This window comes from Seriola lalandi, unplaced genomic scaffold (assembly GCF_002814215.2).
Source record: "Seriola lalandi dorsalis isolate HSWRI2012SDOR001 ecotype SW California unplaced genomic scaffold, Sedor1 jcf7180002054404, whole genome shotgun sequence".
Classification (NCBI taxonomy): Eukaryota; Metazoa; Chordata; class Actinopteri; order Carangiformes; family Carangidae; genus Seriola; species Seriola lalandi.
Genome location: NW_019524957.1, coordinates 336599 through 361954, shown reverse-complemented (window position 1 = coordinate 361954; position 25356 = coordinate 336599). Strand labels below are relative to the sequence as shown.

Below are 25356 nucleotides of genomic sequence, written 5' to 3'. Positions count from 1 at the left end.
TAACTTAATTTATGGACATATATGTTTTGATTTCTTTATATGTGTGGATTACTTGGGATGTTACCAACATCTAGTGATAATTTCATGTCAATAGCCCCATTAGAAATATATTTACTGAGAAAAATGTTGACGCGTTCAATACTTATTTTCCCTGCTGTAAGTGTTTGATAATGAGGTTGATGGCTAATTACGTAACTAGCTAACTGAGCCAAGAGAGCTCCAGTGTTTTGGAGTAGAAATCAGACCTAAAAACAAGAGTTGATGAAGAATGTTATTGAACAGAAACACACAACCTACTTCAGCTAGCTTTCTGTTTATTGCTTAACTATAATGAAAAGAAAGAGGTCAGTGTCTTAGGTTCCTAACTGAGTGCTTCCCCCCACTATGGGGGATTGTAGGAATAAGCAGGTGTTCCTAATTTATTAACAGTTTGTGTCTTTGTGTGTGTGTGTGTGTGTGTGTGTGTGTGTGTGTGTGTGTGTGTGTGTGTGTTACGGTCAGAAAATTAATTACAGTGTCCTGTTGTGTGTTTGTGACTGAGATGTCAATATCAGATCAGAAAACTGTCTAAACAGAGTCAGCCAAGGTTGCCACAGTTACCACCTCACAATATCTACTGTGTCTTCATCCACTGCATGTTGTGCATCTTGAGCCCAATTTTTTTATTTAACATTTATATATTTCTGCAGCTGACATTTATCATAGGCCTAATTTCATTTCATTTTCATGACTAAATGCTTCTAGTATTGGTTTGTGCACACATCCCAAGAGATAAAATAATTACATTACACTTGTTTGTGTGCTTGTGTAAGTGTGTGTGATAGAGAGATTCTTAAGCCTCTAATGATTTACTAAAAACCAACAAATCTAAATGTTTTCTCTGTAGGTGTTTTCCCCTTGCTGCTAAATTTCCTGCTCATCATTACCCATCAACCAGAGAGATTTCCTAGTCAAACATTAGACACACACGCACGCACGCACGCACACACACAGTGTCTTTACCTGCGGACTGTGAGCTTCAGAATCTTGTACGATCCTTTGACCAGAGCAATGGCCTCCTGTCTGTATCCAGTCAGCTCCATGTCATTAATGATGATAATTTCATCTCCCACCAGCAGAGGCTGCTCCAAACTGTCTGCCTTACCGCCCTCCTCTACCTGCACAGACGCATAAACACAAACACTTAAGGTCAGATTTACTGAAAAAATGTCACAGTGTAAATGTGCAGCACACATGTCAATGATTTTACAGCCACAATGCATGTATTTAGCAGCTCATTACACAATCAGCTGCTGGACTTTCCCTGGTACTGTAAGCTGGGCTAAACACGTTCTGGACATATCTCTGTTCGGGACACACAGTGATGAAACTTGTTGAGTCACACTTGCTGTGACCTTCTACAGGTTGGAAATACTAGTAGTGTGTGTGTGTGTGTGTGTGTGTGTGTGTGTGTGTGTGTGTGCGTAAGTGTGTGGGTGTGTGTGTACTTAGAGATTCACTGTAGGGGAAAGAAGTCTTGGCTGTTTGATCTTGGTAGCTTTGTTATTTTAATACCTGTCCATCTTATTCTATTTTTCCCATAATTACTCCACATGCTCAGAGTGGTATGCTCCTTTCTGAAACCAAAATCCATTTATTACAAAAAATGCAAGAAATGGATTTGACAGTCTGTTTCCTTATCATAAAACCCTGAGCTTTCATATAATGTTAACATACCCAGCTAACTAGCTTTTTACCTACAGAATTGAGGTTAGTAATGGCGAGTTCAGTTCAGTTGAGAGGATCAACAGCTTGTGGATGCAAGCACAGCCTTTTAGAATATCATGTTTGTAGATATCAAATTCATATTTGAAACCCTTCTGAAATGTTTTTGTTTTATGACATCTCAGCTGGAGACAGTTTCCAACCAACTCATGGAGCTGACATGAATTTGCTGGCTTGCTTTCAACTAATGAAATCTATCAGATACAGTTGTTGTTGTCATTTCAGCTGTCAAAGTAGACAGTCACTGCCTAGAATTGAAAAGCTGCTTTTATCTACTTCTCTTTGAAAGGAAGGATCCACAGTTTCAAAAATGACTAAGAATTTCAGTTATCATTATTAACTGCATACATGCAGAGCTAGACTGTAAAGCTTGACTGGCATAGCGAGAGTAATTTAGCAGAGAGTCTATTGCATGTGTGTCTTTTATTTTGTGATAGTGAAGAGTAAATGTTAAAAGTAAAAATCCAAATAACACATGATGATGAAGTGATGATTCAACTGAAACTAACATGAACACACATAAACATACTGTATCTGCATGACTGCATGGCTTTATCAGTGCTGACAATGATGCCTCTTCGTAGTCTGTCAGTGCAGTGTGTTTCTACGTCTGTCCATTTATCACACTGTGTGTGTTCGCCCTTTTTAAGGTCAAATTGTCTTGCTGTCTATGAGATAAGCTCAATCAAATCCTGAGTTGGTTGTCAAAATGTTTCTGCACAAACATCACCAGCTCAGACTGGTTTCCTGGATGTCGTTCCTACTGTGTTTGTTGAATGCTGAAATGAAATGATCAGGAAAGCAATGTTCATGCAGATGTAAATGAATACAGAACACACTGCAATCAGAATGCGATTGAGTCATCAAATCATTCCATGCTGAGAATTCAGCATGTAAGAGCAATAAAATGTAGTTTCTGCTATGACCAGTAGAATGGGTGTGTTTTATCTTGATTTTACAGGTCCTACTATTGTTCACCTTTTATTTGTCCAAATTCAGATTTGCTGGTTCTAGCAACAGGTAAAGATGAAGCTAACTAGCAACATCTTTTCATAAGCCTGCAGATAACGACCCAGAACAAGTCAAATAACCCGGGAAAGGTCAGGTTCACCATGAGTCGTGAAATACTACAACCAAAATGCCTTTATTTAATTTTTTTTTCAGATACTTTACTGTGATCAACAAAAGTGTCTAGCGCTGTTCTGAAATATTAAACCCTGCTCCCCACCTGGGACTCTTGGATGTTAAAACAACTGCCAAGAATTTCTCGCAGGGTGTGTCTAACTCTCTTCTAAATTACAACATGTGTTACTTTTCAGCAAAAGCATCATGTTTTGGTCCTCACACTGCAGCCCCAAAATCTGACAGGTCTTCACAAGCAAAAACTGTTCATGTTCATTTATTTTATGTGCTGAGTGACTTGAAAAAGATGAGTTTTCAAATGTATCTCCATTAATGTTGACATGTTACAATAACACAAAACAAAAAAGTAACTTTGATGTGAGTTGTTTCTAATGAGCTGTGAGCGAAATGAAACATCCTCTCAGAGCTGTGAAAGAAAAACTCGTAAAATATAAACAATTCCTCAGCTCTGTAGGATGATCACATGCCTGCACTGTTTGCCTTTTTCATGAATAAATATACCCAAATAAGGCCCACAGAATAACTCAGTAACTGTGTGTCTGTGTGTGTGTGTGTGTGTGTGTGTGTGTGTGTGTGTGTGTGTGTGTGTGTGTGTGTGTGTGTCAGTGACTTTGGTATTCCAGCTGAAATTCATTATCCTGCAGACGGAGATATCCAAACAGAGCGACTTCATACCATGACTGAAACAACATACCTCCTCTAATCAATAAAGACTGTGTGATTTGAGAAAATATCCTCAGACAGCAGCAGGGGGCTTTGCTGATAAAAAGTTACTAAATTTCTTAAGAGTAGAAAAGTGATAGCTTCCTTATTACATTGTTTCATCTGAAGGATATTTAGAGGTGAATATTTCTCCACAACAAAAGTAAAACCTTGAAAAAGTCCAACAATCAAAGACACAGGAACGTCAAGCATCATTCATCTCAGTTATGACGACATTTTACTCAGTAGTTTCACTGCCACACATCCGGGTATAATCCTCTGAAAACCTGAGGAATTGACCAGAACCAAGTCTCAGGTATATTCTTTCCTCTAGTCCACCTCAGTTCGAGGCCTGCTCCAGGTCTCTGGACTGTGCTTACATTTGATTACGATATGAAGAGTAGATCAAAGTTGAACTAGGGGCAGGAGATGTTTACAGAGGGGAGTTTGAGTTACTCCTTTATAACCACAGAATAACCACAAAATATAACCACAGCAGTGTTAATGCACACATACCTTAAGATTAACTCATTAAGACTTTTTAACCTGGTCTGAGCTGCCTGGATTAACAGAAATCTTCACTGTGACCTCTGAACCCTCCTCAGAACCTCAAGAACTGTACCGCACTGATGATAAAAGAGAGACATGGTCTACTCTAGTCTTTCTGCAGGTTTCTCACTCAGGTTCATTCTTCTTTTTATTCTTCTTCAGAAAAATCAGTATTTAAACACAGCATAGGTGATGATGGAGAGCAGTGTTGGACAGAGAGCAAGAGACAGATAAGACATAGAGATAATAGTTAGATATGTGGCAAGAGACAGACTGGAGGGGAGAGGAGTTAAAGAGAATGGCTGAAAAATGAAGGCATATTGTGAAATACACACAAACTGACAGACAAAGGCAGTGTCGAACTGACAGCCAGCCAGACATCAAGCACTTGTTAGGTCAAACATGGAGAACTCATCTAAATACAGTACAAAATAATAGCATGAGTGTGTTCGAAAAGCACCCAGCAAAACACATAATTCACATTCTTGACCTATTTTACAGCCGTTTGGCCTCCGTCCCAGAATAACCTTCACACACAAACACACACACCAGCTTGCTGAATGCATGTTAAAGTGAGGCCACAATGGCTGTAATGACAAAGGGGGAACATTAGTGTTAATTTTCCTTAGTACAGTAGCTCAGTTAGCTAAGATAGAATAACAAACCAAATAAGCCCATCAATAAAATACTATTGACTGTCATACTCACTGTACCAGTCCCTACAATCATATCCAGCGCCACGTTGCAAGTTTTTTAATCTCAATCACTACAAGAAGTACAAACTACAAGAGCCACAGATTTTTATTAGGCTAATACATTAGTAACAATAACAAGCTAAATGAGCCGAAATAATGTCAAATCATGTTTCGCCATGTGCTTCCATAGTGCTGCCTCTGTAAATTGGGGTTAGGTTTAAGGATAGGTTAACATTAGGTGTCACAAAGTTGACTTGTTGGGGTTAGGGTAGCCCCATGATTCTCAATAATATAGTTGGTCAAATATTGTTCCTTATGCAAACCTTAGTGGAAATAATCATTAGTTTTCAACTCTTATCATCAGCAGGTCACATTTTCAAAGGTATTTTGTGCGGTTGCAGATGATATATGTACTATGCAGCATTTGGAGTATTAAAAGTGCTTTGGTCACGAATGGTCCCAGGGGTAGGGACAAGGTTGAGTGTAGGTTAAGATCATGGGAAATACTTATTGATAGGGGACACTGGTGTCTGTGCTATTTACACTTGGATAAAGACGGTTTTGTGAAGGAAAATCATTATCTGTATCATACCGAGGTTCGAAAAGATAACACTATGTTTCCGGACTATATGTCTGAGATAAATCATACACTAGCTGGCTGTGTATGTCATTTTCAGTAGCTAATTCTGTGCATAACCGACAGATGCTGAATAGTAAACAGTAGAAGGAATCTTCTAGTTAAAACATCATATGAGTGTTAACCTTATCACCATAAAATCCCTGAACCAGGGAGCTTTTAAGCTCCCCCAGGATTCAGGCAGTGAAGCTGGCAGTCGGTCAAGTTAATGCTAGCTTAGCAGCTATAGTGAAGAGCTGTCACCTGAATTGTATCAGACTGGGCCATCAGTCAAATATTTAAACACTGGATTGTTGGTTTATCATTATTACCATGCAGTGGTGAACAACAAATAGAATTTGAATATGGTACTGTGATTATAATTTGAAGTTTTATTAAATACTAAACTGACCAAAATACAGGACTGGATTTTTTCTTATAGTTTAATGCTTATTATTTACATTTCATATTTTAGAGCTTTTGAACTAAAATATGTAACAGAAAAGCCTGTGTTATAATTGAGGGATTGGGGTTTATCAGGCTGAGACTCATCAGAAATGTAGGATCCAGTGTTTTTGGAGTTTGACCTAAAAAGTCAGGATATCTTTACTGTCTTGTGAGAAGCATCAATTTTTATGGAAGACCAAAATTCAAATTGTCGGATTGGCCCTTTTAATTGCAGTCTCATGGGTGAGAGGGAGAATATCAAAACATTTAAATGGAATCTTCTTGTGATAGTGTGTTTTTAAATTGTGTTTTATTCTTCAATTTCAAGTCTGAATAGACTACTTTCACCACTGACATTAGCCGATAAATTATATTCTAACATTCCTCGATTAATCAAACAATAATTGACACTAAACCATCGTTATTTTAAGTAGGCTATCATAGCATTTCCAGTTCCACAGTGTAGGGAAGAATATATCATGCATGTTATGAGTAACTCAAATAAGAAGAAGGTGACACAGTGCAACACAAAGTAACTCTTCCTCTCTCGTACCTTGGAGACGATGAGCGGCTCTCCGTGCTCCTGGCCACCCTGCAGGGTGAAGCCCCAGGGCGCTCCTCCCTGCAGCCGGGCCTCCACCAGCACCCAGCCGCCACCGCCTCCTCCTCCTCTTCCGCCCGCCGCCTGCTGGATCCCCGCCCGGCCGCCGCCATAGTCGCTCTCCATGCCCGGCGAGGGAGCGCTCACTCCGGGTTCCTCTGTCCTCAGCCCGGCTGCGGCCCGGCGGACTGAGGGGGGTGGGGCCGTACTGAAGAAAACGAAATGTCCTTCACGATCGCATTTCCTTCATTCATTTATAACTCCTCGTTAAGAAAAGTGAAACAGGAGGTGTCCGAGCAACAAGCTGTGCTTCCTGCAAAGTGCATTTCTGAAGCGCAGACTGCGACTGGTCCTTCGACGGACAGGCTTTCCGCAACAACCCGAAACTAGCCGCAGGTTTCAAAGTTTACTGAGAGGAGAGAGTGGTAAAACTCTAAGATGAACGAAGGTCACATCAGATTTGTTCAAACACAAATACACCCCCCTCAACTCTAACTCACTCTCTCTCTCTCTCTCTCTCTCTCTCTCTCTCTCTCTCTCTCTCTCTCTCTCTCTCTCTCTCTCTCTCTAAAATCAGTTTAGCATCACAATGGGATTTACTGCGACTCACTGAGCGAAGAGAAAAGACACACACACACACACCCACGCACACACAGGGAGAGGTGGAGTGAGGTAGAGTGACACAGAGAGAGAAGAAGAGACAGCGGGGCAGGAGAGAAGAGAGAAAGAAGTTAGAAAGAAGAAACAGAGGAGGGTAGGAAAGAAAGAAAGAAAGAAATAAAAGACGAGAGCTGCGAATAAAAGAGGGACATGACTGAAAGCAGTGTTTCCTCTGTGTGTTGTAATCCAATCCTCCACAGCAGAGCTGAACTCTGCAGCTGTAGGTCTGGCACTGTTTCCATTCACACTTGAACCAGATTAGTAGTCTGAGTCAGACTAGTGGATAAACATGATTCACAATAAACTGACAACCAGAGTTTACACCAACTGTTTGATGATGAGGGTCAGGTCAGTAAATTTCTCATCAGCAACAATATATCAAGGTCTCAGTATGATTCAAATTATCTACTTTCTACAACCGTCATCAGTTTAGCTCGTCAACCAGCATCAATCAATTGATAGTTACAGTATATTATTGGACAATTTGACATTTTGACCAAGATTAAGGGATGAAGGCTCTGTACCAAATTTCTATGCAATCCATGCAGTTTTTGTTAGAAATTTCACTTAAAAAACAACAAATACCAGCCTCATGGAGGAGCTAAAGGAAAAATCAGGATGGGGATCAATTATACATCTTGATCAGGCCTGAGAATGTTTTAGGGGGAAGAGCTGGAGGATGGGAAGAAGGATGTTGAGGTTCCCTTATATAACTTTCTGCCACCACGGCCTGATGGCTGACATTTTTATGTGTCTGCGCCGCCAACAGCTGTCGGTCCCATTTTCATGGACATGATATCTCAGTAGCGCCTTGACAGAACTTCAAATTTGGCACAAATATTCACTTGGATTAAAGGACATTCTAATTACATTTTGGTGGTCAAAGGTCAAGGTCACGGTGACCTCACAAAACATGATTTTGGCCTTGTGAATGCAATATCTTGAGAACTCCTCAAGGGAATCCCTTTAGATTTTGCACAAATGTCCACTTGGACTCAATGATGAACACTTTTTAGCCAATTCACAGGTTGTATGAACCCTACTCTGACCCTGTATTCTGTAAAGTTTGTAATGTGAAAATTATACAGAAACAAGCATATAAAGTTACAACTTCTTTAAATGCAGCTGCTGTTGCAACTGCATTGTTGCTTACTTTTGTTGCCAGCTGCAAGTCCCACTGAGGATGTAGGTGTCCTGCATGGGACAGGTTTTACAAATCAGTAGCCACCCTTTTACAAGTATGAAGTATCTCTGAATCACTTACAGTCAAGTAAGTAACCTGTAATCTAACTGGCCCAAACCTGGCTGCTGGCATAGGCAGTAAAGGGCACTAGGGTGTTTTATGCATTTCATGCAGAGTTTAGTTTCGCTATGATAGCTGTGATAGTTACACAATCACAGTCATTCAACACCGTTGATATGAAAATAAAATTCTAGTAAAGCAGTCATCCTTTAGAGCTGGGTGTGTTGGTACTAGGGAATGTGGTTTGATTCAAGTGAAATCAAATTTATCAGCTAACAGGAGTCACAGGTGGCAGATGCTTTATAAAGAAGCGAGAAGAGTCCGGTTTCTGAATAAAAAAGGTTCAGGTAACACAAGGTATTTCATTAAATGTCAGGAGTCTTAAGGTACAGTGATGTTTTTCGCCTAAAGCTCAGTCTGATGGATATAAGTTAAACAGAAGACAGATGAGCCTGTCTGTCTGTCTGTCTTCTGTGTCCGTGGCTCTCTGTTTCACAGTCAAATAAGCCTTACTGACACGACAAGATGAATGAATGAATGAAATTTTAGGGCTTAAAGGTAAATTCAACAGCATCTTATTTTCATCAACTGAGGACTTAGGAGAGCTTATAGTCAAGAATTATTCTGTCATACTATCAAAAACTCCAGACCAAGGTAGTACGTGGACCCTGAGTTGAGCTTTTGTCTCTGAATGGGAAATAGAGATATCTGATTACTTTGTAAAGTTTCATTTTTAGTTTTTCCTTTGAGTGCTGAGGAAGCCGCAACAGAGTACGTGGCTGGTGATCACAGATCACCACCTAGAGGAAGATCAGAGAATCACAATCAACTGTTGAACAAGTTATTGCAGAAGATACATTTTATTTTCCCAAATGAAACACAAGGGCTGCAGTCGAAAAGTCTTTTTTGTTTAGGAAGGTTCCTAACTAAGTGAAATGATGTATCTAAATGAAATGAAGCATCTAGGCGGCAACCATGACAAGAGCTGGTCGAATTCTCTAAATGATAAGGAAAGGAGCTTCAGTGCTTCCTATCTTATCTCCTTTAGCATAGGAAACACTAGGACCTTCTTTTATGAAAGGAATGGAGAAATGCCATCCCACAATTCCTTGCCACAGCAACATTTAATGTGATGCACCATTGCATTTTCCCCTCGGCAGACCAGAACAGAACAGAGCACCTGTTTTATCTTTGTGACTGGAAATGCAGTTATTGTGATTCTGATAAGGCACTAAGTCAAATTTTAACAAATGTGCAAACAACAGAGAAAGGATATAAATTATTCTTATATAAATGTGCAATACAAAAAAAAAATTCACAAATGTTTCACAGCCAGTACTACAAAATAACCATAATTGCTTCAAGAAATTTAGATTCAACCATAACCTAAATATTTAAAACTGAACAGGAATAGAATTTTTAAAAACCTTTTACATGCATAGATTAAAAAAAAAAAAAAGACAACTTACAGATCTATAAACTTTAAATATTTTTTACAACTGATAGTAAGCTTGACATTGGAATAAAACTTTGTTGATTATAAAAGAAAAGCTAAATATAACATCTCAGACTGATGTCATATTTAAAAGTACAGTGCTTTATATATTGACAAAATTAGTTGACTAATGATTGACAGTCTTCAACTCTTTCAACATTTCAAAAAACTGCTTTGGTAATAATGTCGATTTCCCCCATAAGTGCTTACACTAAAATAAATAAAGAGGTACATTACATGTCGAAGAAGTTTGTTTGAATTGCCTTTCTGAATTTTAGTACTTCAGAAAACAAAGTGAGTTTTTAATGTCTGAATTGCTCTGTAAGCATCAAAATCATGTCTCAAATTTACCAGGAAACTAATGTTGACGTCTTTCGGTGAAGACTGAAGATAACTGTAAAAATGTCATGTTCAACTGAATGAACTGCACATTCAGCTGAACAGAAACATTTCTCTTGAACAACACAAAGCATTAGACACTTGGAGATTTCTTGGAAAGGACCTTTAGTAAAAGTGTACATTGAGCACAGGGAATGATTTCATGCAATTTTGTCTTTTGTGAATGCTCTCTGGATCAAGTTTTGGCAACAAGCTAGTCACAAAAATTTGAAAATACTATAGTGCTTTCAGAATACTTCTTTCTGTTGTGGTTTTATCCACACTAGTGACATCCAGACGGAATTGTAAAGCAACCCAACATGGTCCAGCATGTCATATGACTTTGGTGATCCCCTGATGTTTCTCATGTCAATAAAAATGTCCACTTGCCAAACACTTTCATGACAGAATGCCCCTAGGTATAATACTGAGATGCAAACCTTTTGACCTTTGACAAGTTAATATGCTGGTGTGTAGTAAAGCATGTAACTTGTTTTTATTAGCAAAAATGAAATGCTAATTGTTCATGTCTGTTGAAATCTGAAAATTAAATTTGAGAACCAATTCTAAGTGGCAATGTTCCACATGCAAGCATTAGTAATGGCATGTTAACATGCAAGCAGATACATTAGTATATTGTCAGCATGTCACTGCATGATCAATGTGTATTTAAAAGCTAAAATATGCTAACATGTTAGTTATATTGGGCTGAAAGTCCAACAAAGGTGACAAAGTTCAGTTTGATAACAAAAAACTAGCTGAGTCTGAAATGATCTTAAAATGAACAATAATTTGTCCATCATTCCTACCAATTAGGCTCTGTATACATGACCAATGTTGAGAGCTGTATGTATCACATGGTGGGAAGGGATAGATGATGGTCACTAAAGAGTACCAAGAAGTACTCTACATGATGTATTAACTAAGTCTGTTTCCATTGTACTTTTCATTAGATTTAGCATTTTTTCAAGTTTTCAGGGTCAAATTAGGTTTAGTTACACACAAACTGAAAATGTACATAAAATAATTGGATGGAAATGCACCTACATACAGGGTAGGGAAGTTAGAAAGTATTGAGATTTCAGCCCTTGCCCTTGGCTCTACCCCTTCGTTTTACGTGTTCACATTTAGGCATAGGGTGCCCCAATTCTTGTTGAGATAGAGGGGTAGGATGAAGTGTAAGGGCTAACTGGCCCTTCAAACAAAGATTTTTCAGGGGCACACTTCAAACGGAGTGTTATGAAATATTTCCCAGAATGCCTTGCGAATCACTGGCAAGATAGCTGCGGAACTGACTCAAATGACCAAAGAAAATCACAAACGTAAAAATATTCACCGTTAACAAAGATTTTAAAATTACAACAACCATTGTATTGTCTAATGTTGTTTCAATGAATTATGGTCCTCTTCTTCATTAAAGTGACAAAAAAAAATCGTTACTAATATGCTGATGTCTTGGTAGCTATCAATTTAATCTTTTAAGCAAAATGACAGCAACAACTTATTGGACTGTCAGCGGCCTGTAACTTAGAATGAGATGACAGTTGGTGAATAATGATGGCTAAAGCAACAAGAATAAGACTCAAGCAGAAAAAAAATCACTTCACTGAGTCCGACTTAAGCTCCTCAAACAGGAAACACTAAACTTCCTCTGACACACTGTGGATCGTCTCAATGATCTTCTTCTTCAGTTTTTTCACTTTGTCTGGCGGCATCTCATTCAGACACTCCTCAACATATTTCATGAACCCGGTGTGTGGTGACACCGCTCGACTTTGACAGAACATCCTCATGAAATCCAGCATTTCGTTCATGGTGGGTGGTGCCCGGCGGCTTGCTCGTTTGCGGCCCGACAATCGGCTGTTAGTATGAGAGGAGGATGTGGAGGGGGATGGGGAGGAAGAGGGGGACGAGTGCTGAGAGTCTGGGGGAGTGGGTGAGGGTGGGGCTTTGAGGCTTTGTGGTGTGATGTTCCCTTTGGTAGCAGTTTGAGTGGCAGTATGGTAGTGTAGGGAGGAGGGTGGGGCTTGGCTGTCCAGGTGGAGGAGGTCGGATTCCTCCGGTTGGTGGCAGTGGAGGCCTTCAGGTCGCTCATCCTCATCACAGGAGTCACAGAGGAACATCAGCTCTTGGTAGTGTTTCCACTTTGGAAGGTAAAAGTCCTCTGATCCACATGTTTTGTTTGAGCTCACCGCCTTGTGCTCACGTTGGAAAATGGTTCGCAGGTTCCTGAACTTTGTCTTGATGTCTTCCACTGAAGAATAATGAATAACGGCAGAGAGTGCAGATATTTAACATACACAGTATTTATACTTGATCGATAATTTTTGTCATTTAACTTTAAACAACTGTGACAAACAGCCTGAACTTGTTAGTCTCTGCTGATAAAATCACTTTTGGCAAACGGTGTAAAGAATTATTTAGTTGAGATCATAGTTTGATTTGAACTTTGAATGTTTCTCATGATCAAAGTTGTCTTGTCTCCCAAAGGTTTCTCAACAAAACAATAACACCAGCTCCATCATCTTTACCTGTGAATGGGACCGGTTCATTTTCAGACAGGAGGCGGCTCAGAGTCTCCAACAGACTCTGTCTGAGTAGACGGTTTCTGTAGCTCTCTGACTTGTTGTTCCACAGACAGCTTTGCTCTGGAAGAAGGGAGACACCTTCAATTCTCAGATTAACACAAAATAAAAACACTTTCTGTGACATGTCCCTCCTGTATTAGTCTCTCATGTCATGTAAGATTGTTTACATGACACCAGCGACTCCTGAAACCAGCTCCCAGACACTCACTTATCCCATCCTTACCTTATTGTGGGTAGTATTCATTAAACTTCCTCACACCAAAAGTAGCTCCTAAAAATAAGGGCTGTGTCAGTCCTAACGTCCTAAGCTTTTACTCTAAGTATATTTCACAAGACATGTATAATATGCAATAAACCAAGCTCCTGTAATAAGAGGTGGTCCATGCACTTCAAGTCACTAAAACCTACTTACAATCAATCAACTGCTGTCGTTGAATAGCATGGGATCACATCATAATGTTCACATCACAGTATTACATGTTGGCGTATTTTATGTTTTTACATTATGCATATGAACAGCAAAAGAAATTATATTATTACAATTAGTTTATGATTGTATTTGTTTTTTTCAGTTATTGTTGAACAACTTTCACTAAATTTACAATTCTTCCCATTTAAGCAAGTGAAACAAGAGAGTGAAGTAAATGTCAATCAAGCCTGGTCAGTATTGACCGTCACAGTCTTACATTTAACAAATTCACCAACAACTTCAATCACTTGAACCTCAACAATTCGATTGATTCTATTCATTCGATTCAATTCAATTCAATTCAATTCAATTCAATTCAATAAACTTTTTTTGTCCCCAGGGGCAATTTAAAAGGCACAATGATGCCACCTACCAGAGTAAAATGATATGAGTTGCTGAACTTTGTCCTCACTCCAGTGGCAGCGGGGGTCTGTGCTCAGTCTGCTGTCTGACTGAACTGGACCGGATACAGAGAAATTTAGAGGAGAGGGGTTTGAACAAGGTTTGGTGTCTAGTGATGAAGTAGATAGAGAGACTGGGAATGTGGAAGGAGCTGTTTGATTTGCTAGTTTGAGACTGTCTGGAGATGCAGAGATTAGGATTTGGTATGCAGCGGTATGGGTTTTGTCGTTGCTCTGACTGGAGTTAGAGAGAGCAGAGTTTTTATTGACCTTGATGCTATTGGTTTGGGTGGAACTGGAAGACAGGCTGCTTAGGGTGGAGGATGGTGTTTGGTTTCCATTGTCTAGGTCCTCGTCTTCCTGTGGCATTAGTATCTGTAGGTTGTCTGTGCTGTTGTCTTCATCGCAGGACTCACAGAGGAAGAACAGCTGCTGGTAGTGTTTCCATTTGGACACGTAGAGTTTGTTAGACACGCTGCTCGCCTGGACCGCCTTATATTCACGGTTAAAAACTGTCCGAAGGTTCTTGAATTTGCACTTTATGTCTTCGACTGCAAAACACCAACAAGGAGTCACATTACATGAGTCCACGAATTAATACTCACATCTTCTACCTAATCTTGTTTCTCATATGAATGTTTTTTTCCTCTGTTAGATTTGAGTTAGTTGTTCTTTGTTGTGCCATTAACTTAACTCAGTCTTAATTAAGGAGTGTTTTCTTTATATGAGTGTAAAATGTGAAAGTGTCTCAGTGGCAAACTCTGCAGTTATAAAGTGCTTTTTGGACTCTTTTAGCTTGTAGTTTCAGTTTAACAGAATATTAGAATGTGGTTCAGTCACAGTACTCAAATCAAACCTGTTTCCAGCAGCAGCAGGTGGCTGTTTTCACCAAAGAAGCTCTAATAAACCCACTGTACACTTCCTGCCCTGCACCACAGCAGACAGACACAGTTAGAGATTGGCTGGTGAAGAAAGTGGAACATTTAAGCAGTTAAGGAGACTGATATTTCTCAGGAGTTGGTAGAGATGTTGCTCTTAGTCTATAGAATGTGGAAATTGACAGCTGTTTGCAAACATGTTTGCCATTAAAACAGCTGTCTATAATCTGAAAGCTTCTTATGTAGTTTAACTGCTGTAAAAAAAAAAAAAAAAAAAGGAAAATCAAGCTTTCATTCCTCATTTGATGAGACCATCTCAGATTCTTACATACATAGATCCTGCACCCTGTTTGCTATCACTATAAAGCTATAATTCTACTGGTTTTAAAATTATGTTTGGGACATCCCATTCACTTGAATGGGAAAGTGGTGTCAGACTTTTTGACCCCACTGTATCTGCACATTATAAAGCTTATCCATCTGCCCTGTAATTCTGTGCAGGATCTCCGGCTACAGTACATGTTGCTGTCAGGTTACAGTCACAGGTTTTAGTTTTGATCTCTTTACAACCATGAGATAGTATCATTATCACTGGGATGACAAGAAATTACGAAACTGCACATAATCACTGCACCTGGCTATTATTCAGCCAAAATGTATAAATGAATGTGAAAGTAAGGGTTCCTATGCCAAATAACATGTAACCTTCTGGCCAAGAGTACCTGAATGTGCAAATACTGCCAACTCTTTTACTGTAAGCTCCAATAGGAGTTAAACCACTAACCCTTATGATGATGTGATGGGATGTAACCATTAAAAGAAGTAGGACCATGTGACATTTACCTGTGAAAGACACTGAGTGATCAGACAGCTGGCCTCTCAGAGCTTCCAGTAGACTCAGTCTGAGCTGCCGGTTGTTGTGGTTTTCAGACTTCTTGTTCCACAAACAGTTGTGCTCTGTGCACAACAACACACAGCATAGCTTCAATCAGCTATCAAACACTGTCACTGTAAGAATCCAACTTGTCATTAGGTTTTTTTCTATATCAATACCTGTGTAGTTACTAAAGTAAGTAAGTAAGTAATAATTAGTAATTTTTTTGAAGATGTAATCAGTGCTTTATTTACCGGAATAAAAGGCTATCAGGGCACGCTCCCTCTCTTCAGTCCAGTAACATTTAACCATCATGTTGGAGGGGACGCAGGAAGATGAGGTGGAGGGGAAAGAGGTGGATGGGGTGGGAAGGAAGGAGATGATCAGTCCTGGTGATGTAAGGACAGACTGTGTCTCCGCCTGTGGAAGAGTCAGCGGCGACAGTGGCTGCTCATCAACACAGTCGTCCTGGTCCCAGCAGCCCTGCAGGAACATCAGCTGCTGGTAGTGTTTCCACTGTGGTACAAACACATCTTCTCCCTTGCACACCTTGCTTGCCTTTACCATTTTGTACTGACGCTGAAAGGTGGTACGAAGGTTCTTGAACTTATTCTTAATGTCTTCCACTGGAAAGAAGTTTAAGATTAGATTTCATTTCCTCCAGAATGCAGCTTTGAAAGTGAGAAAATCTACCTGCAGCCTTACCTGTGAAGGGAACAGGTGGGGGGTGGGCTGACAGAAGGATCCTCAGTTGTTCCAGAGTTTTCCATCGCAGCTGTCTGTTCTTATAGCTCTCAGACTTGTGGTTCCACAGACAACTGTGCTCTGGGAAATGAAAACAAACCAAATCCTTGACCACTGCAACATTGCTGAACACGTCTGTTTGTTCTTGGCTAATGTTGCATCATACAAAATGCTTGACAGTGTCATACATCAAGTTCAACAAGACATTTGTCTGGAACACCTTAAAAAATATTTAAGTAGTTTAAATCGCTAACTTAAAGTGACTTGAAATCATTTATCTAAAGTTAGTCTGTTGTAAGCCAGTCGATATACAATGTTACCAGTCTACAAATAGTGATAAATATTATGTACATTTGAAATATGCCAATTCTGGTAATGATTTTTCTGTTTTCTTTGTAGTAACACACATTGTATACAAGTACAAAGTAACGTGTATGTTGTCATACATGAGTCTTAGTCATTAAATGTGGAGTTTCACTCACCATAGCTTCTGAACAATTATTGTATAATGTTCGCTATACTTGAGAGTAAAATGTCTAAAATAATTATCAACTAAAGGTATGGCTATAAATGAAGTTAATTTGATGTAACAAAAACGTATGTATTCACTGTAACTTAGACGTTCGGTACAGAGTAATAACAATAATATGGATCTGAAATGATGTGGATTTTCCCTCATTCACTCTATTTCCAAAGAATTAAATTAAATTAGAAAGCCTTCAAACTTCGTTGATTTCTTATATTTATATTAAGACCTACATACAACAAGTTCAGAAACCATAAACAAAGATCAATAAGCCGTTGTTGACGTATTTCAGAGGAGTAACCTGCTAACTTGACTTCAGTTGCTAGTCGCCATTGCTATTGTCTGTCCGTATCGCTCATTGCTAACAGCCATCGGTCTAATCTAGCAACGGTTGCCACAAAATGTTGCAGCTTCCCACAAAACATCGATGAAAACATAAACTTTTCATGTACTGAACCACAAAAAGCTGCTGTTGTAAAGTTGACTTACTGGAGAAAAACGCTATGAGCGCCCTCTCTTTCTCCTCCGTCCAGTATCTCTCTAGTGTGAAGCTGAACGGTGACACCTCCATATTTGTTGTTGCCGTTTGGCCGTCTTTACCCGGCTGCTAGGTCACATGACCTAAAATCCAGTCTCAGATTGGACGATTTCTGGATATTCCCGAACAATAACCCACATTGCCCAGTAGAGGTCACTAAACGTATGACAACATCACAACACACAGAGGCACTTCTATCTTCTTCTACATTTAATGTCCTTTTTTTTCTTCAAATAAGTTAAATACTACGCAGTTGATGATTTAATTAAAGATGATTTAAATGTAAATATTACATTACAGTAATGAACATTAAGACAAAACAAAATATATGTATTTAAAAATATTAATAATTAATAATGTGAATAGAATAAATGTTCATTATTGAATGAATCCTTGACCTGGAAACAGCAGTTGACTGTCTCCATGCAAAGTCCATTTAGCAGCTGTTCTGGAGCTTTTGATCATTTTAAGAATGAACCTTCAATCTCATCAATCAGATCAATCATAATCCCATGAATCAAGATTTTAAAACAGGATAGAGGGGAAATCCTTAACATGCTCAAAAAAATGCAAATTCGAACATGTCCATGACAAATAGACCTCTTTATCTTCTGAGGAAGATCATGTAATACAATTTAAACTAATGGGCCCTGTGGTGACATTGTTTTTTCATCTGGTGTGCCAAAGGTTGGGACTTTCAATTTCAAATTTCTTTTAATAAAAAATAAACACAATATTGTTAATAATAGTAATAGTAAATCGTTAAGTAGAATTTATTAAAATCTAGACATTGTTAATGTATTCATAGCTCTTTCAGCAGGAATATTCAAGGAACTCAGGGGGATGTAAGGATGTGAACAACAACAACCAGCTGGAATTTGGAAAAAAGAGGAAAATATAAAGCACATCATGCAAGTGTTGCTCTGTTTTAATTTCCAATAACCAACAAATTGCTGGTACAACTCCAGACAAGACACTAGACAAAGTGTATTTACAGTGAATCCCCACATCTATTTAATTTCATCACATGTACAGACATCCAATCCATGTACAATATTTACACTGATGAGTCAGTTTTACTGCTGCTGAACCAACTGAGCAAGTGCCGTTGTCAAGTAAATAACATAACAGTATTCAAATGCACACTAATATCCTACTTATGATCTGTGTTCTTGAGTATTTGCTCATACAAACATCATATCATGACTAAAGAAACCAGGATTATCATCTTGGTTTTCATAGGTCTCAATGTGATTTGGGTTATTTCAAAAGAAACTGGTATACTAAAAAATACTAGAAGACTAGAAGAAGCAAAATACCTCAAATGATAATGGTAGAAAAAACAGGTGCCTTTGTCATTATGGAAATGAAATAAAACTTTGTTTTTCATTAATGAAAGAGCTAAGACAATAAATTAGATGGCAGAACTCATTGAAATACAGATATGTTTAAATCTGTAGAGTGCAAATAAATTAAATTGGTTCAGCACCATTCAAACGTTATTTAAAAAATCACAAACCAAATATGACCACAGACAGAAAAGTGTTCATGTAAACACTCAGGTGAAGGAATCTGTTTCAAAGAGTAATCTGAACGAACACGAACAACAAAAGTAGAATGATTGTTGGTCTTTTATAACGGTTTAGCTGCACAAGGGAAACTGAACCCCCCCACCCAACCAGCCAGACTGTGATTGTGTCATTGAGCTTCACAGGACAAAACAATGATGGAAAACCTTCTTATAAGCCCCAACAAACAAGCCAGTCCCACACTTCACCTACATAATATACAAACCATAATATTCACATGTAGCCTTACATTTTAAGGTCATAAAGCAAATAACTATGTACACTCTGTGCTATTTATGTACTGTTAAACTATTCAGCATTTGTTCCTAATCTTCTCTAAAGCTTTTGTAAAATCTCTGTCTGATGCTTCAAGTATATGTTCATTCACAGGAATATCACTGCTGTCAGGGAAAAACCTCACAAATAACTGTCCAGCTGACCTCAATGTTTTTCTAATCATACAATGAAGGACTGTCAGTTATGAGAAACCCTTAGCACACAAATGCCCAACTGATCTCACAGTTTAAATGAAACACTAGACTTGTAACACAAGGGTCCAAGCACCCGGCGCAACTTGGAATTAAAGGCACACTGACCCTAGGCAATTAGAACTCCATGGTGTCATGCTGCCAACTAGTTGTATTTCTAAACCTACATTCTGGAGAGGCAGTAGATGATAGCATGACACTATGGGAAGCCAAGTTATGTAATAAATTAATTTTATATATTAAAAAAGTCAGATTTTCTATATGTGCAAACCACATTTGGTGACATTTAACTTTGTACTGCTGAGCTAACAGCAACATTGTGTCATAGTGCCACCAAGTTTGGTATGGAACATCTGGAGTACACACAGGATGTGCACACCAAATCTAGTGTCTTTGAAAATCCATTGGTGACCTGGAGCTAAATCATTATCATTGTTCAAAAATTTATGACAGTGCAACCTGCAATCCAGTTAGCACCAATTGGATATGCACACCAAAACTGGTGACATTTTAAGAATGTAATCCTGAGATAAAAGACAAAGTGTGTTACAATGCCAGTTATTGTTGGACTTGCACCAAATCAGACAATCTATTGTGAGGTAAGTATTTTTCTTGTATTTTACTTGCAAAGTTCACATATATACCTTCAACAGTTTGAGCTGCAGAACCACCTTTCACTGAAATCAAAAACAAGTATGAGCACACACTGCTGGTACTTGGACTGCTAAAAAGTTAAACACTGAGGCTTTCCCTCTGCCAACAGCCAGCAGCACTTTCATAAAGTGACTTTGATATATAAATGAGTGACTGAATATGAGTAAAGCCAGGTTGAGTGTGATTTAAAAACACTTATCTGAGGTAGAGTGACAAACAACTGGTCAAATTAAAAGTAAAAACTATCCAGTGATGTGTTTAATGTAACTTCTGTATCATTCAGGATTTCTTTTGTTTCTCATAATTCTTTCTAAAATATCTACAATAAATACATTTTGGGTCTGTTACCAAATGAATAAATTATTAAATAAATTTTAGTAAATTACAATTAAAGATGAAACTTGGCTAAGCAAATGACCGTGAGATGAAAATACTGATTAAAATTGATATTTTGACATGTTGGATTTCAGGTGGTTGACTCATCTCTCAGGTCTTCACATTCATACTTTAGCATCGATAGCTCATACAAGGTTAGATACTGTACAAAAACAATAAAAATCCCCTAACCCTGGCTAAAAGAAAAAACTGTAACAAAAAAGTGTTATTCAACAAAATAGTGTATAAGTCAACACTGATATTTTGGCTGCTGTAAATATGTTGCAGATATGTTTCCTTTGTACAAATACCAGTAAGAAATGAAACACAACATTAAAATACAGCTTCAAAATGATACAGCTGAAGGTAAAAACACCTTTTCTTGTTTATCACAAAAACAATCAACAACTTCAAGCTTTAAGATGAACAATAATCCTCCCATGTAAACCTTAAAGATACTTCTCTCTAACTTCAGATAATTTTATGTGGGTTTATCCTAAAACCGCAACCATCCCATTAAAAAAGACAGTTGGTCCCTCCTCTTGTCAATCAAATAATGGCTTCTGTTGAAACTGTGGTCTTCCTGTTGGTCCCAATCAAATAATCATTTCCTCTGTCCAATCAAACCATGACATCTTATGACATCTTATTGGCAGCTCTTTGCTCCCGCCCCCTCATTTAAGAACCATCCTTATTGGTTGCACACATGTTACTTCCTATGCTCGTGGTCAGTGAAGCAATATGTTAGTTCCTCCTGCTGGCAAAGACTTCGAAAGTATGCGTAGTCCCGCCCTGTGGCAAACGAGTTACTGGTTCTTTGTCTTTTTTTGCAAAATGTCAATCAATAAAACAATGATGTTATCTGACCCTCTGTGGTTCTTCAACCTGTCCATCAAACAATACTGTCCTGCAGCAGTGGCTCGAAGTCCTCATCACTGGCAGTGGGAGGGGTCTCCTCATCACTGCCTGGAAGGGGAGTGTTGATGTGGATGCCAGCCAGCGAGGACATTGACTCTTTGCTGTCTGGGTGGGGCTTGTCGCCGAGGGACAGCTGGGATGAAGAAGAGGAGCAGGAGGGTTTCTCAGGGATGAAGAGAGCAACAAGGAAGGCGACGACCACAGTACACGCTCCCAACAAGAAGGGCGGGCCAGGGATGAGCGCCTGCTGAGAGAGACAGAAAACAAGAGATAATTTTTTCCTTTCTTTTTTTCATTTTTTATCTTTCATCTGGAGCAGAACAGACTTGAAGTATGCCCAATATTTCTGCTTTTTTCAAATTTGATTTTCATTTTAATTTAACACATTTAATTGTGCTCAATTGAAACTGCACTGACCTGAGTGCAAAATATTCTTTCTGCATCAACCTAGTCGTGAGGAACTAAGATAAGTTTATAAATGTGGCCCTAAGGAACAAATGAGATCATATTTATTTATTACATAAGTTTTGTAGTTTTTTTGCAAAGGGTTTTTAAATGTATTTTTTAATAGTTTAAAAAATATTAAATTACATTGCTCCCATTTGCATTCATCTCTCCACAACAACAGTTCTGATTGAGTCCACAGTCCTGCCAAGCACAGATCCAGTCTTTTTTACCAGCTTGTCCAGTCTCTTGTGGCATAAAGGAGTACACTGGCCACCAGTGACTGATAAAACATGTGCAGCATTTCACTACAGACGTCAAAGGACCTGAGCTTCCTGAGGAAAAAGAACCGGCTCTGCCCCTTCAGGAAGATGACATCAGGGACCAGTCCAGTTTACTGTCCAGGTGCACACCTAGATATTTATAAGTGTGCACCACCTCAATGTCATTCCCTCGAATGTTGACTGAGTGAAGCCAGTCAGGTGAGATTTGAGAGTAACATTGTAAAAATCCCCCAATATTGCAATGAATGCATCAGGGTGCTGGGTCTGCACTCTAGCAACAGTCTCATGGATGATGTCACACGCAACTACAAGCTCTGCTGGTGGTTGAATGTAAACAACAATGGCGACGATGTGAGAGAACTCCTTCAATACATAGTACGGTCTAAGACCAACTGCCAACAGTTCAATATCCCAACAGCAGATCTTCTGTGATATGACTGCAGTTGTACCATCTATTGAGCCTGTGTATATTCTCATTTGTCCAGGTCATAGTATCCTAAAGGAGTTTTTTTAAATCGAAAACAACTGGACTAGGTTATTTGTCTGGGAAGACGTTTCACCTCTCATCCAAGAGGCTTCATCAGTTCGTGTACGTGTCTGACCAGGCTGGGACTGGTCCTACTTTCTGGTGTGGAGACCCAGGTATTTAACCTCTTGTGGGCGTTCACAAGGCTGATGATGTCACTGGTTCCCTTTTGTGCTCCAAGTGTCAACGACAGTCGTTTGCATGACTGTCGTTGGTGGAAAATTGGTTTCGACTTCGTTAGTTCTCTATTGTGACAGTCGTTGGAGTCACATGTCACTTGTGAACAGTTGTTATTCTTGGAGGCTAGATTGTTGAGTCTCCTGGGAAGGGATGAAAGGGCAGCATTGTAAATTGGAGATAGGTGGTGTCTGAGACCTCCTCCCCTGTTGAGGGATGGTTTCTCTATTTTTACATAGATGGCCTCTTTTACTCTTCTTTCGAACCAACTGTCCTCTCTGTCTAAGATGTGGACATTGCTGTCCTCAAAGGAGTGGGCTTTCTCCTTGAGATGTAAATGGACAGCGGAGTCCAAGCCTGAGGAGTTAGCTCTCCTGTGTTGGGCCATGCGTTTATGCAGTGGTTGTTTCGTTTCTCCAATGTAGAGGTCATTGCATTCCTCGTTACACCGGACTGCATACACCAGATTGCTTTTGCGGGTGTGTGGTGTTCTGTCTTTGGGGTGTACCAACCTCTGTCTGAGTGTGTTGCTGGGTTTGAAATACACAGGGATACGGTGTTTGTTGAAGATCCTCCTGAGTTTTTCTGATACTCCAGACACATATGGAATGACTATGTTGTTTCTCTTGTTTAGTTTTTCTTTCTCAACCACTTTGCTGGTTTTCTTTCTGGAAGTAGCTGCAGTTTTCACAAAGGTCCAGCTAGGGTAACCACAAGTTGTGAGGGCAACCCTCAGGTGCTTGTGTTCTGCCCCTTGGGCCTGTGAGCTGGTGGGCACATTATCAGCTCTATGTTGCAGGGTTCTGATCACACCAAGCTTGTGTTCCAGAGGGTGGTGTGAGTCGAAAAGTAGATATTGGTCTGTATGTGTGGGTTTTCTGTATACCCCAATGTGGAGGCTCCTGTCCTTTTCCATATGGACGTCACAATCTAAGAAGGGCAAACTATTGTCCTTGGCATCCTCTCTGGTGAACTTGATGTTTTTGTCCACTGAGTTAATGTGTTCGGTAAAAGCTTGCACCTCTTAGGTTTTGATTTCGACCCATGTGTCGTCCACATACCTGAACCAGTGGCTCGGTGTTGTTCCTTCAAAGGAGTTCAAGGCCTTGTTTTCTACCTCCTCCATGTATAGATTTGCCAAAATAGGGGATACTGGTGAACCCACGGCGCAGCCGTGTTTTTGTCTGTAAAATTTGCCATTAAACTGGAAATATGTGGTGTTCAGGCACAAATCCAGAAGCTGGCAGATGTGTTCAGGTTTGAGATTTGTTCGGTTTTGCAGGGAAATGTCTTGCGTGAGTCGTACCATCTATTGTTTACAAGTAGAACCAGTCTTCCACCTTTATTCTTTCCACTTGCTCTGGCGTCTCTGTCCGCTTTAACCAGGTCTCCGTGCAACACATTAGACTATACTCACGATATGCTTGCTGGTTATTCACAAGTACCTCCATTTCATCATACTTGTTAGCCAGGGAGTTGACATTGCCCATGAGGATTGATGGTAGAAAAGGCCTATATCTCCATATCTTAGCCTTTAGCTTAGCCCCGGCCCTGCATCCATGGTACGGCTTCTTCAGCTCAGCCGATATGGGATGTTTAACTCAAAATCTGGTACACTTTAAAGCCAGGAGTAATATATACAAATATATTGCAAAAACAATACAAGCTACGCAGACTTACTGCCACTTGTTGCCAGCGCATCCAAGATGTTTTCTCTGGCCATGGGGCTGTCTGACAATCCCAAACCTCACACACTACATCTATTACTGTCCAAAATACTGTGCAGGTGAAACAGATTGTTGTTACAAGTACCTCAGTGGGACTATGCAGAGGCAGGGGGTCGATGCTGTAGTCTCCCTGTATGGGGTCCATGGTGTTGAGCTCAACATTGAATAGGAAGAAGATGAATCCATAGAGAGCTGGGCCCAAACCATTACAGAGACCTCTGATCCCTGTGATCATCCCTTGAACCACACCTGAAGGGGAAGGAGACAGCTCAGCTTATTGCTGACACAGTAAACATATTTTTAGAATGAGAGGAGAGGAGAGGAGAGGAGTGGAGAGGAGATAGTAGGAGAGGAGAGGAAAGGAGATTTTCTTTCTCACCTTGTTTATCAGGATCAGCAGACTGTGACACCAGAGCAGAAACAGCTGGGAAGGTGATGGAGGACATCGCTGCTACAGCACCAGCCGCCCACATCATCCTGTTAACACACATACACATACACATACACACACACACACACACACACACACACACACACACACACACACACACACATAAACATTCGTTTTGAATATACAAACGAGTATGTAGGCAGGTAAAAAGGGTTATATAAAACACAGTTGCATTATTTGTACTCGAGTACCAGTAAAAGTATTGCTAGTTTTATACTCCGCTCCACCAGCAGTGAACAAATATATCAATCAGTAGAATAATTTCTAAGTCTGATTAATCATTTCTTATGACATTAGGCAGCTATATTTCCTCTATTTTCAACTATAACCTGCTGTACTTGGTTAGATGATGAGATTAGAGTCGGGGGATAGTTTAACCTGTAACGTATACAGATTGCTGGTAGGATCTTAGGCAGTTGGTGGCTGTGGTAAC

The 25356-nt window shown here is 39.5% G+C and overlaps 3 protein-coding genes across 7 annotated transcripts in view; all 3 read right to left on the bottom strand.

Moving 5' to 3' along the window:
- shroom3 (shroom family member 3) overlaps positions 1–7005 on the bottom strand; it is an 80986-nt gene extending 73981 nt beyond the window's left edge. For 3 of the 4 annotated variants that reach the window (XM_023409709.2, XM_087174983.1, XM_087174982.1), the window contains exons 1-2: positions 6470–7002; positions 1003–1157 (exon numbers count right to left, since the gene is read on the bottom strand). In XM_023409709.2, coding sequence (XP_023265477.1) covers positions 1003–1157; positions 6470–6643 — 329 coding nt within the window. In that variant the 5' untranslated portion in view covers positions 6644–7002. Of the gene's footprint in view, positions 1–1002; positions 1158–6469 lie in introns of all 4 variants that reach the window. The other variant, XM_023409710.2, reaches the window with a different exon arrangement.
- A 2256-nt stretch (positions 7006–9261) lies between these two features.
- Positions 9262–17364, bottom strand: LOC111657516 (uncharacterized). The gene is made up of 7 exons (XM_023409718.2): positions 17263–17364; positions 16209–16328; positions 15758–16129; positions 15473–15586; positions 13724–14302; positions 12825–12941; positions 9262–12547 (listed from the first exon to the last, which is right to left on the bottom strand). Exons 1-7 carry the CDS (start codon positions 17342–17344, stop codon positions 11934–11936), a joined length of 1998 nt encoding a protein of 665 aa, XP_023265486.1. The 5' UTR covers positions 17345–17364; the 3' UTR covers positions 9262–11933.
- An 857-nt stretch (positions 17365–18221) lies between these two features.
- The window catches only part of slc71a2a (solute carrier family 71 member 2a), a 28692-nt gene continuing 21557 nt past the window's right edge, over positions 18222–25356 (bottom strand). Inside the window, exons 10-12 of one of the 2 annotated variants that reach the window (XM_023409714.2) lie at positions 24852–24949; positions 24558–24721; positions 18222–21558 (exon numbers count right to left, since the gene is read on the bottom strand). In XM_023409714.2, the coding sequence (XP_023265482.1) occupies positions 21289–21558; positions 24558–24721; positions 24852–24949 (532 nt within the window). In that variant the 3' untranslated portion in view covers positions 18222–21288. Of the gene's footprint in view, positions 21562–24557; positions 24722–24851; positions 24950–25356 lie in introns of both variants that reach the window. The other variant, XM_023409712.2, reaches the window with a different exon arrangement.